A 16,168-nucleotide genomic window follows, 5' to 3' on the forward strand; every position below is an offset into this window, starting at 1 on the left:
GAGGCTGCAATATTTCTTTAATGCAAGGCCATCAAATAAATGTTCATAATGCCAAGTTAAAAAAAGCCTGTGCTAACAAGTCATCAACAAGTCTGAAGGATCACAACCCATAACATCACCCATTCGTTCTCTCCAGAGATGCTGCCTGTCCCATTGAGTTACTCCAGCATTTTGTGTCTATCTTTGGTTTAAACCAGCATCTGCAGTTCCTTCCTACTCACTAACAAGTCATCAGCTCAATTGTCCACAAATCTGTACATCCAGGATATGATAATGAATATTAAAATTTGTATCACTTTCCTGTTTAGAACCAAACGGAATTGATAAAAATTACATACAACTTTCATACCTGTTCTTTGACTGAAGCCAAAATGGTGGTTGCTGTGGTCTCAGACTCCATTGCGAGATGAGTGGGTGCTTCCCACATGGGAAGCTTCCCCTATTCCATCAACCAGACGTTATCAGGAGCTGGCATGTTACCTAAACATGGGGAAAACGCAAGTTAATTCCTTCAAATACTCTTTGTTTTTTCCTGGTGATCACAGCACAGAAAGCATATTATTTTTAAGCAAAGATGGATTTGAAAGAGCAGGATATTTTCCTTTCTCTCATGGGTGTTTCTCTCAAATCCTGCTCGCAGGAACACAAACTCATTTCATCAAACAATAATTATAATTCCCCACAGGAAGATTTGCCCAATAACACTGGCTTCCTCAGACAGACTAATAAGCCCAGAATCTTATTCCCATCCCCAACTGCTCAGGTTGGTGGTGATCAGCGACCAATCTGTACAGAAACATTCCATCCAGTTAAGTTATGACAATGCTGCAGGGCAGAGTGCTTCAAGGATCCAATCTGGAGGAGCTGTAAGTCAGGATAATTTACAACTTGGGGGACTTGCAGGTAATAATTTTTCCACATGTCTATTGCACTTCTCTACATTGGTGATGGAGGCTGCATGCTTGGGTAGACACTGTCTGAAGCAGCATGGTATGGTGGCACAGTGCACAGTTGCTGCCTTACAGCGCCAGAGGCCCAGGTTTGATCTTAACTATGGGTGCTGTCTATACGGAGTTTGTACGTTCTCCCTGTGACCGCGTGGGTTTTCTCTGGGTGCTCCGGTTTTCTCCCACCTTCCAAAGATATGCAGGTTTGTAGATTAATCGGCTTTGGTAAAACAGTAAATCGTCCCTAGCACGTAGGATAGTGCTGATGTACAGGGTGGACGTTGGTCGGCGTGGACTCGGTGGGCCGAAGGGCCTGTTTCCACACGATGTCTCTAAAGTCACTGGAGCACAAGTAATGATGCAGAATCACCATCACTGATTAATCAAAAATGTTTAATTGGCATATTTACCAAAATGGAACTATGAAATTCTTACTTGCAGCAGCACAACAGGTTTGTAAATAGTATTCAATAGATAACATAAACAAACAAAAAAGTTAAAAAAATAAAACCTAATATAATGTAATATAGCATATAAGTGAATACACAAGCACTGGATTGGTACCAGCATAACCTGCCATGTACCAGCATGGATGTGTTGAATTCTGAGCAATACTGATATTGTAATTTACCCAGGCAGGTGAATAAAAATAATTCCATGACATTCCTTCTGGAAAGACTCGTCACGGAATAGTCGGTCTCTGTACTGCTCTCATTATTTTAGTGATTGGAGGGGTGGAATTACGTTAAATTGCTGAAGGTACCCTGCCACCAAGGCAGCATCTACAGAAAGAGAAGCTTTCATTTAGACACCCTTTCATCTAGCACAACGGTAGTGCTACATAACAAAACTGAGTGTATTGTCACTAGCCAGTATTTATTGTAGATTACCAATTATAGGAAAGTAGCAGATTTCTAACAACCATAACACAGAATACCAAAAATACCTTAAAAATGGTCACTTTTCAAATTATTTGGAAATTTGAAAATGCAATTCTGCAATGCTTACGATAAAGAGGAAATATCCATTTCCAAAGGATTGCTGAGCTACTACTTTGAACTCTGATCTACTAATATTCAGTTATTGAGAAAAGGGTTTACAGAATGGTCACTAAAGAAGGGGATGCCATTTGGTAAGACAGTGTATACTGGCTGTAAGCAACTATGCCACATTTTTGTAGTCAGAAACACTGATGTTGAGAAATCAATTTTAAAAAACAAAACAATGTCTCATAGGTTTTCACTGTATCGCGGGACACACGAGAATAAACTAAACTAAAGGTCAGACGTCTGTCTTTGCCCTGAAAATTAACTCTTCACAGCTGCTGCCTGACCTGCGAATTGTTTCAGCAATCTTTGTTTTTATTTCCACTTGATTGTGTCATCTGCATATTTGGAAATATCACTTAAATGCTAAATAATTAATTTGTATTCAAAATACTGGTCTCTGTGCCAACTATTTGGGAACTCTACTGCACACCCCACTTCTTTGCCAGGTTCAGCAGAATTTCCCATCCTGAGAGATGGGAAAATATGCCCGGTTTCAAGCTCCCCCACGTCCTCAGGCAAGTACGCTGCTGAATACTGGTGAATGGTTCAGTAAATTCTCAATCCAAGACTTTATTGGTTAATTGCCCAGTAAAGTAAAACCTACTCGGAAGATCTGATTTTACAGCAGATATGTTTGGGTCTCAATATCAAGTGATTCTACCCCAGGATACACAAAATCCTCAGGTACCAGTCTTCATCCAACCTCCATATATCCATACTGCCTAAATCAATGTTCCTGTCATTTCCATTGGTGTAATAGTACTTACAGTTAAACTATATTTTTCTACATTAATCGCAGCAATGAACATCTCGCAATTACATCGAATCATGGCTTTGTCACTAGCAACTGCCTGTGTAGAGAACAGCAAGGGAGGGAAGGGCAAGAGAAATCTACAAATATTGCTCAAGGATGCCTTCAATAGTTCAAGTGTTGTAACTTGTCAGGGCATTTCCTTCTGAACACGATCCTTGTATGGTCATCTCTATTTGCCCATTTCAGAATATTTCCTTCTATTTCACTTCAATTGTGACTCAGCTTTTTTTTTTAAATCACAAAATGGGCGGATCAGCAAAGGGCTGCAGTTAATCATCAGATGGTTGCCATGTTTAAAACATTAATCACCTGTCTATTGCAAAATTCCAACTAATTTCAATACGAGATATAACATTTTATTGACTGTGCCAGCAAAGAACTCTCTGTTGCTTTCATTTACGCAGCCAGTGACAAAAGGAGTTATGGAAGTGGGCTGAAAGTCTAAAAGCCAGTTAACATGTTCAAGTCCCAAAGTTACAGAATGATTCATGCAAAAATACAAGTCAATATCTGCTACAATAATTTCACCCTGCCTTGCTCATTTAGATTTACATTATCCCAAGTCAAAATTGTAGAAGGCAAGCTATTTTTCTTAATTCACATAGATTCTTACTTTTCCACTCTTGACCCTTTTATACTTCTAGTCTTCTGTTGGCCACTGGCTCATAAATTATCTTAGACCTCAATATTCCCTTACTGGGATTTAAAATGGATCTGGACATTTCACGAACAAATGAAATTAAAACAAAAACCTGTAGGTGCTAGAAACTTCGAACTGCTGACATAACTGAAACAATAAAACTTAATTTTAACAAATGCTTCCTAACTTGAGTGTTTACAGCATTTTTTGGTTTTATCCCCAAACAATTTTCTCCTTTGTTATCGCATGTTCATTTTGTGCAAACACCAAATAAAACTACAATGTCATCCTCCAAATACTTTCCAGACCTGACCCTTTGCCATCCTTAATTTACCCTTTCAATCACCAGGCCAGTTGAGTCTAATGTTGAGGATTTGATCCTTCTCCCTACACTTGGCATTCAGTTGTCCATGGAATACCACGGCATTGGTCACTACTTTAGACAGTCAGTAAGTCTAAACTCCTCAGCAAATTTACAGTTCTACAATCTGTTTTGCTTACCCTTTTTTTTTTTAAAAGCTCAATAGTATGCTATCCCTGCAACACTTGTAATTTTGGCAATAAAATAGTTGATTTATCATCAGTTCCCTTTCAAGTTCTTGTCAGCCAATAACTAGCTTGGCCTTTGTTTAGTAACTAAAAAATACTAATTGCAAGTTTCAGTGTAAAGCTAAAATTGATTTGAGGCAGAACCGAACTTCAAAACAAAAGTGGATGGGGACATGACCAATTTCCAAATTGAACAGGAACAGTGGGAACCTCAATTAACTTCACCCAGGTGTTGGCCTGGGGCTTCATGCCAGAAGTGGACTGCATTTGTCCTACAACTTTACCAGTAATACATAACTAGTCCAATTTTACTGAAGTTTTGTGAATACAGCTAAAATCTTAATTTATTTTCATACCTATGCCAATAATTAGACTTTGTTAAGAATGTATTAAATCATATTCCTGGAATGAAAGTTGAAAAGTTGGAAATTAAGTACAACGTTAAAACTTTACTGTACAGAAAATTAGGAATAAGTGATGATTAACTTGGGTAAGTGGAAGAGGGGTCCAGAGTTGCAAAGCAATTGAAAAACTGCACCAATATGTTATTTGGATTCCCTATAATACAAAATATATTTTAAAAGATTTTACCACCACAGGATTTAGTTAGGGAATCACTTCCTCCAATTAAGAGCACTGTATTCAATACTCACAATATGAGCTCTTTCATATTAGAAACAGAAAACACAGACTGCGTGGGTTACACACAAATACCTGCAGTTTATACTCAGGAGTTTCTGGTTGCTGCCACTAGAATTCTCCACCTCACTCCCATTCTGAAGCAATTCCTTGCAGCCTCCTGCACCATTTCACAAGGATGTTGTCTGGGATGCAGTTATGAGCTGGAAGTGGAGGGGTTGCATCTGCTTTCCCAGGAGTGGAGGTTAAGAGGGGCCATGATTGAGGTATATTTTGAAGGTGGACTGCAGAAAACATTTCCTCACAGAGAAACTGGCAGAGTTTATATTAGGAACTTGTCAGTCACTTCCTCAATTGGCAGCAGCACTAATCGTGATTAAGATATTGGATCCATTCCTCTTCAGAGTTGAAGAATTCAAGAGACTCAAGAATCAAAATGAGTGTTTAATTGTTATATGTACCGACAACGGAACAATTAAATTCTTACCAGCAGCAGCACAACAGGCCTATAAACACAATACTTGTAGATAACAAAATAAACAAATTCAATTAATTAAAAACCCTAATATTAGTTCAAAAAATCCTAAGTCCTTGATGCAACCAAGGCAGTTCGTAGCTCATAGATTAGTTTTTTTCAGTGCTCAAGAGACTGATGGTTGTTGCGAAGAAGTGGACATTGAACCAGGACATCATGGTTTTCAGACTCCTATGCATTCTTTCCGATAGCAGGAGTGAAATGAGGGTGTGGCCAGGGAGGTGGGAGTCCTTGATGATGGTGGTTGCCTTTTTGAGGCAGCACCTCCTATAGTTCCAATCTACACAGACGGGGAGGCATTATTTTTGTCTTTACACCATTACTGGTTGTTTGACGTTTTTATATACACACTGAACTACTGTTTGTTCGTTATTATCATGTTTACAGGGTACAAAGTAGAGTTTACAGAATATCTGTTGTGTTGCTATAAGTAAGAACTTCATTATTCCCTTTCAGTACATATGACAAGTGACAATTAAACACTCTTGACTCTTGGTGGGGAATTTAGAACCCCTGATGGATTGGGCGGGGCCCAACACTTTTTGAATCTCCTTGTTCCTGGGCTTTTGGGTTGCCGAACCAGGCCATGGTGCAACCAGTCAATATTCTCTCTACCGTACACCTGCAGAAGTTCAAGAGGGCATTCAATGACATTCCAAATCTCCTCAATCTGCTAGGGAAGAGCAGGTATTGATGGGTTTTCTTTATTCAAAGAACTGGATCCAAGATAGATCTTCAGAGATATGGATGGTCAGGAACCTGAAGTTGTTGACTCCCTCCACCACCAACCCATCGGTGAAGATAGGATCGTGGATCCTCTGCTTCCCCCTTTTAAAGTCAACACTCTGCTCTTTGGTCTTGCTTACATTGAGACCAAAGTTGTTGTTTTAGCACCATTCTATCGGATAATCAATCTCCCTTCTATACATTAATTCATGAACACCCTATAACGCGTCTATCAGTGGTGTCATTGGCAAAGTTAACATGGTGTTGGAACTGTGCCTGACGGCACAATCTTGGGTAAAAATGATTAGAGCAGAGGAATGAGCGCACAGCCAAGGTACTCCTTGCTGATAGTTAGAGGAAGTTTCCATCGCTTAAGAGGACTTGTGCAGCTTAACAGATCTTGTACAAGATCTCTTGCTGAACATTTAGGTTGCTCAGAGTGCCTGTTGGCTGCACTATACGGTTCATTATTCAAGCCATGAAATCAGAACAGAAGACTTAGGCAGCAGTTACACAACAGCATCTGAACTGTTCTGATTGGTTTAACAAATTGATAAACCGCTTTGGATTGCAGTAATAAGCAATCTGGACCACAAAATTACTTTTCCCAATTTCTCGGTTGAGCAGGTTATAACTTCTTCCTACCTTGTGATAGCCCAGATAATGGATTTCTTTATGGGCTATGAATTTCACACAAAAAAGTGTCTATGCGCAAAGACTGCATTTTGAGCGTTTGCTTAGGCCCTGCCCGAGAAGATTTTTCCTGTTGTCTGCTCAGCATTAAGAGATGGAACGCCAAAAAGAAATAGACAGCAATTACATCCAGCAAATAGGCAAATTAAGATTAGTACTACAAGATTACATTTCCAGTGCGTACATACACACAGCCAAGATTGGTTCTCAGAAAAAGAATCACATTTTCTTGGCATAGATCACGAAATGATTTTTTTTTAATCGGGAAAGACAAAGAAAATTTAGCAGAACTGTTTAAAATCAGGACTTTTATTCAAATTTGAAAGATCATGAACAAATTGTATTATTTTCCAAACTACTCCCAATGGAAGATTATGCCTTAAAACATCAACCTTACCTTCATCATTGGAGAAGCTACCATTTTCTATTATTTTTGTTTGATGCTGAGCATCTATGATGTTGTGCCCATTAAATAACCAATGTTTTTGTTCTGACTTCCCATTCAAAGGAAGTTCTCAAAATATAAAACATATGAGTGGTACAGTGGTCAGTGCTGCTGCATTCCAGTTTCAGTGACCAGTGTTGAATTTTGATATTGAATCTGTGTACAATAAAGAGAATCTCTGATCAAGTGAATTGCCCTTGGGTGCTCCAATCTCTTGCTCTAAAGACATGTTGGTAATTTAAATGGCATCTGTAAATTACACCCAGTGTAGGTAAGTGGCTAAAGCATCAAAGGATTGATTGGCATGGAGAAAATAAATTGCAGGGCTACAAGGAAATAAGGTTCATGAGAATGATCTGCTGGGAACCAGAGTGGACATGATATGTCAAACAGCCGCCTTCTGTATCATGTCATTTATCATTCATTTAACACTCTAAATTTGCCAAAGCAAATTGCTTGAACCACAGCAACTTAAATTTCTTGGGGAAATTAATGGAAAAAGTCATCAGGTTCATGCATTACATTATTCTTTGTTGCCCTACAGAGATCTGAAGTATATAATTACATCGAAAGTCCCACCACAACCAAGCACCTCTGTTTGTCCTTTATTTTAAGAGAGAATTTTTAACACATCCTTGGTAGTGGTTATAAAATGGTGAGAAACCAAATAATTACTGGCTTAATTATTCGGCCATTGAAATTGCTGCATTAATTAAATAGTACCGGCACCCAATTTCAGTTATCATTTTCAGTGTATACGTGGAATCAGCTGGGTGGTGCAATATGACAGCTCCGATTGAAAGCTTTCCGCCTTTAACACGAGCAAATAAACATAAAAAATTGAAGCAACTTTGATCAGAACACACAGGTTCTAGAGTTTGTTTTTAGGAATGTTGCTTTATTTTTTTATTTTTAATCAGCAATATCTGGAAATAAACACTTAAAGATTAAAATGGATCAAAATCAAAAGCAACTTGCATTAAGATTACCATAGGCAGTTAGTTACACAGGAAAAAAATCATTTGACAGCAAAAAAAGGCCTTGAATTACGTTATATAGTATGTTAAAACTAATGCCCCTCCCCCCAAAATTCTGAATTATTCTTTCTCTGCAAAGAGTTAGTCGATTTCCAGCCTCCTCAAAAATATCTGGAAACTGGTGTCTAAATTGAGAGAGCTTTCCTTTGACTAAATAGGCATCCACATGACACAGTTATAAGGATAGAAACACAACTTACAAATCAGAGTCATACAGCATGGAAACAGGTCATTCAGCCCAACTTGTCCATGCCAACCAAGATGCCCCATCTACACTAGTCCTGTCTGCCTACATTTGGCCCATTTCCCTCCATTCCTATTCATATACCTATCCAAATGTGTTTTAAATGTTATAATACCCACCACCCAATGTGAGAAAAAGCTGCCCCTCAGGATTCTATTTAATCTTACCCCTGTCACCTTAAATCCATGTCCTCTGGATAAAAGACCTCATGATCGTTATCACCTCTATAACATCACCCCTCATCCTCCTGCACCCCAATGAATAAAATCCTATTCTGCCTGATCTGCAGCTCAGGGCCCTTAAGTCCCTGACTTCTCTATTAAAATTCCCAGCTGTATTCTGCACCACCGCCTGGACACATCCATTCATCCTCAACATCAGATTTCACAGCATCAGGTCAAACACAAAAAACGTCTGACTAATATTTAACCATTTCTCTCAATGAATGAATTAATACTCCCTACCATTGACGTACATTGAAATATAGCAGAGCAGCACTGCATATTTAGTAAACCCAAAGAACTGCAGTTGCTGATTTACAAAAAAAGACGAAGTGCTAGAGTAACTCAGCATATTTGAAGAACATGGAGAGAGGACATTTAAGATCGGAACCCTTCTTGAGACTGGTCAAACATCAGACTGAACTCCAGTCTGAAGAAGTCTCCCGATCCAAAACTTCACCCATCCATGTTCTCCAGAGATTCTGATTAATCCGGAGTTACTTCAGCACTGTGTCTTTTTTCACGTGCTATGTACTTTGGGTGGATGGTTACAATGTCCATCAACCAAATGCTTACAGTTGAGTTATAACAACTTGCACTTAATCTTTCTGGCTATATTTAAAACATCTTGAATGTACATAAAACAGAAACTATCACAAAATGCTGGAGTAACTCAGCAGGTCAGGCAGCATCTAGGAGAGAAGGAATGGTGACATTTCAGGTCGAGACCCTTCTTCAGACTGATGGCTGGTCAAAACAGAAACTTCTTGACAAAACCAACAGCAAAAACCTAAACAGCAAAATGAACTTACTGCACTACAAAACTTACTAGCCACGTCATCTGCACATACATCAAGAAATGGGGTGCAAAAAATGAAGGTAGACAAAATATGTATTTCATGTTGTATTAATTTATCTGCAGATTCCATGAGACCAAATATTATTCTGCATTTCAGACTGCATGCTAGCAAAATTCAAGTTCAACTCGTGACTTTTCCAAGAGCAACTGTAGCCAAAACAACCATAATGCACGGGCTACCTGTACATCTAGCAAAAGGGCATCCACCTAGCCCAACAGAGAACTCTGCCACAAACCTTAATCTTACAATCAAACAAGCTAAAGCTTTTGTAACCACCCTCAGTGCCGTATGGATTGTTCTTTCATCTCTCCTATCACAGCAGAAGTTAATATTCATCAAATTTAATTCACTCCACAAATTTTGTTCCAGTATAGTTACAATAGGGCTTAACCAAAATGCAAAATGAATCAATTGCATCCTATTGAAAAAGCAGAACAAATTCAATATAGCTAATGAGCATTCTAGTTTCCTACTAGTCAATGGTAAAATGATGGAAGATCTGTTGTTAATTGTGTTAAAGAAGCACTTACTTTACCAATGAACTGGCTATCAAATGTTCAATTTGGTTTTCACTAGGCACAGTTCCAAATATTATTACAGTCTATAATTTAATTCATAGTTCCACAGGGGAATTCCTGCAATTAGTGCCTGCAATTGGTTTATTTGACAACATACATCATCATAGGTCAATGTCTGTCAATCAAGAATAAAAAAATCTCCCAACTGACTGGGACGTACCAGCTCAAAGCAAGAGGATACTGAACATTAATTACCTCAACCTAGATTATTGAGTCATAGACAGATTTAGCACAGAAACTGGCCCTATGGCCCTCTGAGTCCAGGTCTGTGTGGACTTGACCATTCACTGGCACAAGAGTTCCCAAGGAGAATATCATATGCCCAACCACCTTCAACTGTTTCATCAACAACTTATTTCCATCACAAAAATAATGTGAAAATGTTTGCTCATTAGTAATGATTAAAACTAAATCTTTTATCAAAAAGCACCAAAAGTTGAAATATTGGAAACCTGAAATAAAAGGTACACATAGATGAGGTATACAGAATTAGGAGGGGCAAAAAAAGTGTAAACCCTATGGAGTATAAGATTTAAGGCAAAGAATTGGAGATTTAGAATGGATCAAACGAAGAATTATTTTAACCAAAGGCTAGAATTAGGAACGGTGTCTGAGGGGGTGGTGGAGGCAGAGGCTCTCACAACATTTAACAAGTGTCTGGATAAGCAGTTGAATCAAAGGCATAGAAGGCAATGGGCCAAGTGCCATAAAACAGGACTAGATGGGTACTTGATGGTCAGCACAGATACGGTGGTATTTACCTTGTGGAGGAACATTCTTGCATTAGACAGTTCAATGCACTTATCTGGTTACAGCTGTAGATAAGAAAATAAACCCTTCAATTACCCAATATACCTACTCACACACCATTATCAGTTCACAGCCTCGCCTTTGGATCTTCCGCTCCCTCCCCCCCCCCTTCCCCATTTCCATCCACGCTGACAACTTCCAAATGTAAACTCACTAAAGCCAGAATGAGAAGTTTCTGAAAGTTGATAATGCCACAATGCACCTGCAGTAAAGAGACTCAACTCATTTCTTGACTTTGTTCCCTCCTTCATCCCCATAAGGCTTAAATCTATGCGTACGTCCAATTCAGGTATCTTGGACAATCGATTTAATCCGCACCAGTGTTTGCTGCCCTTCAGCTGTCTCGGACAAAAATCGAAAATTATCTTTAAACTCCCGCTGCTCAAAACCTACCCCTTTTGATCATGTATTTAACTCAACCATCCTGTTTATTCATGTGGTTCAGAGACCAATTTTGCTTATAATACGTTGTGTATCTTTAGCGTTTATACTAAATGCAAGTCTTGTATTAAAGTCTTTCTTGATGAATAAAACATGAGATTTCTACCACAGTTGTGGATTGCATCCACGACTGTCACGAAAAATCTATAAACATCTCAAAAAGCTTTACTAAAACTACCGAGACTATTATCACATTTGATATTTCTATGGCAAGCACACTAGGAAAAAACCCCACCAGACATCGCCTCCCCACCAGACATCTCCTCGGCCTTCATCTGCTTGCCTGCCTTCATCCGACCCCAACCCCCACACTTGCTGTGTGTTCACCATCCCCCCTGACCTCTCTCTTTCTGATTTCGAATGGTCTGTCCTCAGCAGAGGCTTCACCTTTGTTCCCCTCCGCCCCCACCTCAACGAGTTCCGGGTCCACCACAATATGGAGCTCTTCTTCCGTCGCTTCCGCCTCCGGGCCTTTTTCCATGGGAAGGAGTACTCACCACCTAGTGATGACCCCTTCTCCCATCTCCAGCAGAACCCCTCCTCCAGCTGGCCATCTACCTTCACTAGACCTTTTCATTTAACTGCTGGTGGGACATCAACCGCCTCAAATTTTCCACTCCCCTGACTTAATCTAACCTCTCTCCTCCTGTACGTGCAGCCCTCCGCTTACTCTGCAGCAACCCCGACTTAGTTATCAAATCCGCCGACAAGGGAGGTGCCGTGGTAGTCTGGCGCACTGACCTAAACCGGACTGAGGCCAGGCGACAACTCTCAGACACCACCTCCTACTTATCCTTGGACCATGACCCCACAGACAAGCACCAGGTCTTAATCTCTAACACCATCACTGATCTCAGCACTTCCGGCTCTCTGCCCTCTAAAGCCTCCAACCTTATCATTCCCCAGCCCTAGGCAGCCCGATTTTACCTTCTCCCCAAAATCCAAACAGAACTGTCCTGGCAGACCCATTGTTTCTGCCTGTTCTTTTCCCACTGAATTAATTTCCACCTACCTCAACTCCATCCTATCCCCCGGTCCAATTACTCCCTACCTATGTCCAAGACACCTCACATGCTCTCCGTCTCCTCAATAACTTCTGTTTTCCAGGCCCCCACTCCCTCATCTTTACTATGGATATCCAGTCACTCTACACCTCCATCCCCCACCATGAGGGTCTTAAAGCCCTCTGTTTCTTCCTCAACCGCAGAACCAGCCAATTTCCACCTACCAATACTCTCCTCTGCCTAGCAGAACTGGTTCTTACCCTCAAACTTCTAATTTGACTCTTCCCACATCCTCCAAATCCAAGGCGTAGCTATGGGCACTCGCATGGGCCCTAGCTATGCCTGTCTCTTTGTAGGGTACGTCGAACAAGCCCTGTTCCAGGCATACACTGGCCCTATCCCCGAACTCTATCTCCACTACATTGATGACTGCATTGGTGCTACCTCTTGCGCCCATGCAGAACTCACTGACTTCATAAATTTCACCACTAATTTCCATCTTGCTCTTAAATTTTCTTGGACCTTCTCCGACATCTCCCTACCGTTTCTGGATCTCACTATCTCCTTCACAGGAGACAGACTGGTGGCCGACATCTACTACAAATCTACTGACTCCCATAGCTATCTTGAATTAACTTCTTCCCACCCTGTTTCCTGTAAAAACCCTATCCCCTACTCCCAATTCCTCCGTCTACACCGCATCTGTGCCCAGTATGAGGTGTTCCATACTAGGGCATCGGAGATGGCCAGATTCTTTAGGAAACGGGGGTTCCCCTCTTCCATTATAAATGAGGCTCTCACTAGGGTCTCCTCAATATCCCGCAGCTCCGCTCTTGCTCCCCCCTCCCCCTATTCGTAACAAGGATAGAGTCCCCCTTGTCCTCACCTTCCACCCCATCAGCTGTTGCATACTACAAATTATCCTCCAACATTGCGGCCACCTCCAACGGGATCCCACTACTGGCCACATCTTCCCATCTCCACCCCTTTCTGCTTTCCGCAGAGACCGTTCCCTCCGTGACTCCCTGGTCCACTCATCCCTTCCCACCCAAACTACCCCCCCCCCAGGTACTTTCCCCTGCAAGCGCAGGAGATGCAACACCTGTCCTATTCCCTCCCACCTCGACTCCATCCAAGGACCCAAACAATCTTTCCAGGTGAGGCAGAGGTTCACTTGCACCTCCTCCAACCTCATCTATTGTATCCGCTGTTCCAGATGTCAACTTCTCTACATCGGCGAGACCAAGCGCAGGCTCAGCGATCGTTTCACTCAACACCTCCACTCAGTCTGCCTTCGTCTGCCTCAGTCTGATCTGGTGGCTCAGCACTTCAACTACCCCTCCCATTCCCAATCTGACCTTTCTGTCCTGGGCCTTCTCCATCGTCAGAGTGAGGCCCAGCGCAAATTGGAGGACCAGCACCTCATATTTCACTTGGGTAGTTTACACCCCAGCGGTATGAACATTGACTTCTAACTTCAAGTAGTCCCTGCTTTCCCTCTCTATCCCCTCCTCCTTCCCAGTTCTCCCACCAGTCTTCCTGTCTCTTACTACATCCTATCTTTGTTCCGCCCCCTCCCCTGAAATCAGTCTGAAGGGTCTCGACCCAAAACGTCACCCATTCCTTCTCTCCCGAGATGCTGCCTGACCAGCTGAGTTACTCCAGCATTTCGTGTCTACCCTAGAAAAAAATTGGATCAGATTGAAAGGTTGATCCAAAATGTCACCTATCCATGTAGTCTCCAGAGATGCTGCCTGACATGCTGAGTTACTTTGTGTCCTTGTGTAAACCAGCATCTGCAGTTCCTTGTTTCTAGAAAAGATTGCTGTAATTGAGTGACATTAGCACCAAAAATTGCATGAACCAACTTTTCCACACCTTCCAAGCACAATTACAGTATTTCTTGGAAAAACAGCAGGCTTGAACTGGAGATTTCAAACTTGAGAGCTGCATGTTAATACCTGCAGTCACATTCCAGGTATGGAAGGACAGATGCGTGGGAAGGAACTGCAGATACTGGTTTGCACCGAAGTGATGGACAAGAATGCAATACAAATGCATTATACGGTCAAATTAATTACTGCACTAATTCAGCACATATGTCCAGAACAAAATTCACCTCCAGAAACATACCATCTTAAGACAAAATATATCACTAGTGCAAAGGACTAATAATGCATAAAAGAAATCTAGTCACATAAGTGACACTGATGTTATTGTTATACGCTTTTGGATGGTAAGAAACATAATGATCATTATAATTTTTTTAAATACCCAATACACCATTAGAACCACAGTTAGAAACAGCGGCCCAGCAAACAGAGAATAAGTTTAAGAGGTTAATAAAATTTGCCAAGTCATCACAGACATTTTAACATTTCTGCAAGCTCCGAGCTGATACCTGCTTGGACATGCAGTTCATCTTCACGGTGCTTTGCTCCAGGAAGGCTGTAAGTATTGTCAAGGATGAATATCACTCTGGCCATTCCCTTCTCTCTTTTTTAACCTTGTGGGAGAAGGTAAAGTACGTTGAAAGTTTGGGCAACCAGACTCAAGACAGCTTCTTCCCCACTGCTAGATAGCTGAACCAATCCCTTTTCATATCCCATTCCCAGAGGTGCAGCCAAGTACTCTTACCTCTTTATTCACAAAATGCTGGAGTAACTCAGCAGGTCAGGCAGCATCTCAGGAGAGAAGGAATGGGTGACGTTTCAGGTCTCGACCCGAAACGTCATCCATTCCTTCTCTCCTGAGATGCTGCCTGACCTGCTGAGTTACTCCAGCATTTTGTGAATAAATACCTTCGATTTGTACCAGCATCTGCAGTTATTTTCTTACACTCTTACCTCTACCTCATTTGGTTATCCAGTTATTGTACTTTAATATTATTTTGCACTACTTAGAGTTTGTACTGCAATCTTGCACCATTCTGCTGTTTTGCACTCATCATTGTATTCATCATTACTGTATGTATACTGTTTATTCTGTGAGCTCCACATACACAAGAAATTGCATTGCATCCTGGTGTATATGACAATAATCTAATAATTTAATCTATCCAGCTGTTTTAGCTATGACAGTACAACCTTGGAGTTGGCGAAAATGCTTTACAGAAGATGCAAAATCAGCAGATCACCAAAATAGTCCAGAAAAATAGGTCGACATGCAAGTCAGCAGAATTAATAAAGGTCAGAATAGGTGTGTTTAAATATTTTTGCTTCACTAAGTGTCCTTCAGAAATGAGTCCAAAACCTAAACAAGACATGTTCTGGAGTAGCCCCCTAGGCTGTGAAATTCATCTTGCTGCCTTACATCCCCCGAGTCACTCTTCCAACTGTAACCAAATCAAAAGGAGACACAAGGAACTGCAGATTCTGGTTAACAAAAAAGTGAATCAGGCCGCTTCGCTGGAGAACATGGATCGGTGATGTTTTGGATCAGGACTCTAATTCATCACTATCCATCAGGACCCGAAACATCACTATCCATCTTCATCAGAGATGCTGTGTGATTGAGTTACTCTTGCACTTGTCCTTGTCCTTTTTTGTATCTAAAAATCAATGATTGATTTAGAGAGGCTTTCACTGTTCCTGAAAATCAGCAGAAAAGCAGGCAATGCAGAACAGAATCTAGAAGGGCCAAAAGAGAAAGACTAAGCAAATCACTGCAATGAATGCATTGGCCCTTTGGCCCACAACAACTAGCGATCCCCTCCCCGCACACTAACTCTATCCTACACACACTAGGGACAATTTACATTTATACCAAGGTAATTAACCTACAAATCTGTAGGTCTTTGGAATGTAGAGGGAAACCGACGATCTCACAAAAACCCACGCAGTCAGGGGGAGAATGTACAAACTCTGTACACACAGCACCCGTCCAGATCGAACCCGAGTCTCTAGTACAGCAAGGCTGTAGCTCTACCGCTACGCC

At 41.1% G+C, this 16,168-nt stretch overlaps 1 protein-coding gene across 7 annotated transcripts in view; it reads right to left on the reverse strand.

The window, feature by feature from the left end:
* Nucleotides 1-16,168, reverse strand: part of pkp4 (plakophilin 4) — a 132,305-nt gene that overhangs the window by 102,041 nt on the left and 14,096 nt on the right. For 6 of the 7 annotated variants that reach the window (XM_078403852.1, XM_078403849.1, XM_078403846.1 and 3 more), the window contains exon 2: nucleotides 350-480. In XM_078403852.1, the coding sequence (XP_078259978.1) occupies nucleotides 350-427 (78 nt within the window). In that variant the 5' untranslated portion in view covers nucleotides 428-480. Of the gene's footprint in view, nucleotides 1-349; nucleotides 481-14,633; nucleotides 14,724-16,168 lie in introns of those variants that run through there. The other variant, XM_078403847.1, reaches the window with a different exon arrangement.

The sequence above is a fragment of the Rhinoraja longicauda genome, chromosome 8, assembly GCF_053455715.1.
Source record: "Rhinoraja longicauda isolate Sanriku21f chromosome 8, sRhiLon1.1, whole genome shotgun sequence".
NCBI lineage: Eukaryota > Metazoa > Chordata > Chondrichthyes > Rajiformes > Arhynchobatidae > Rhinoraja > Rhinoraja longicauda.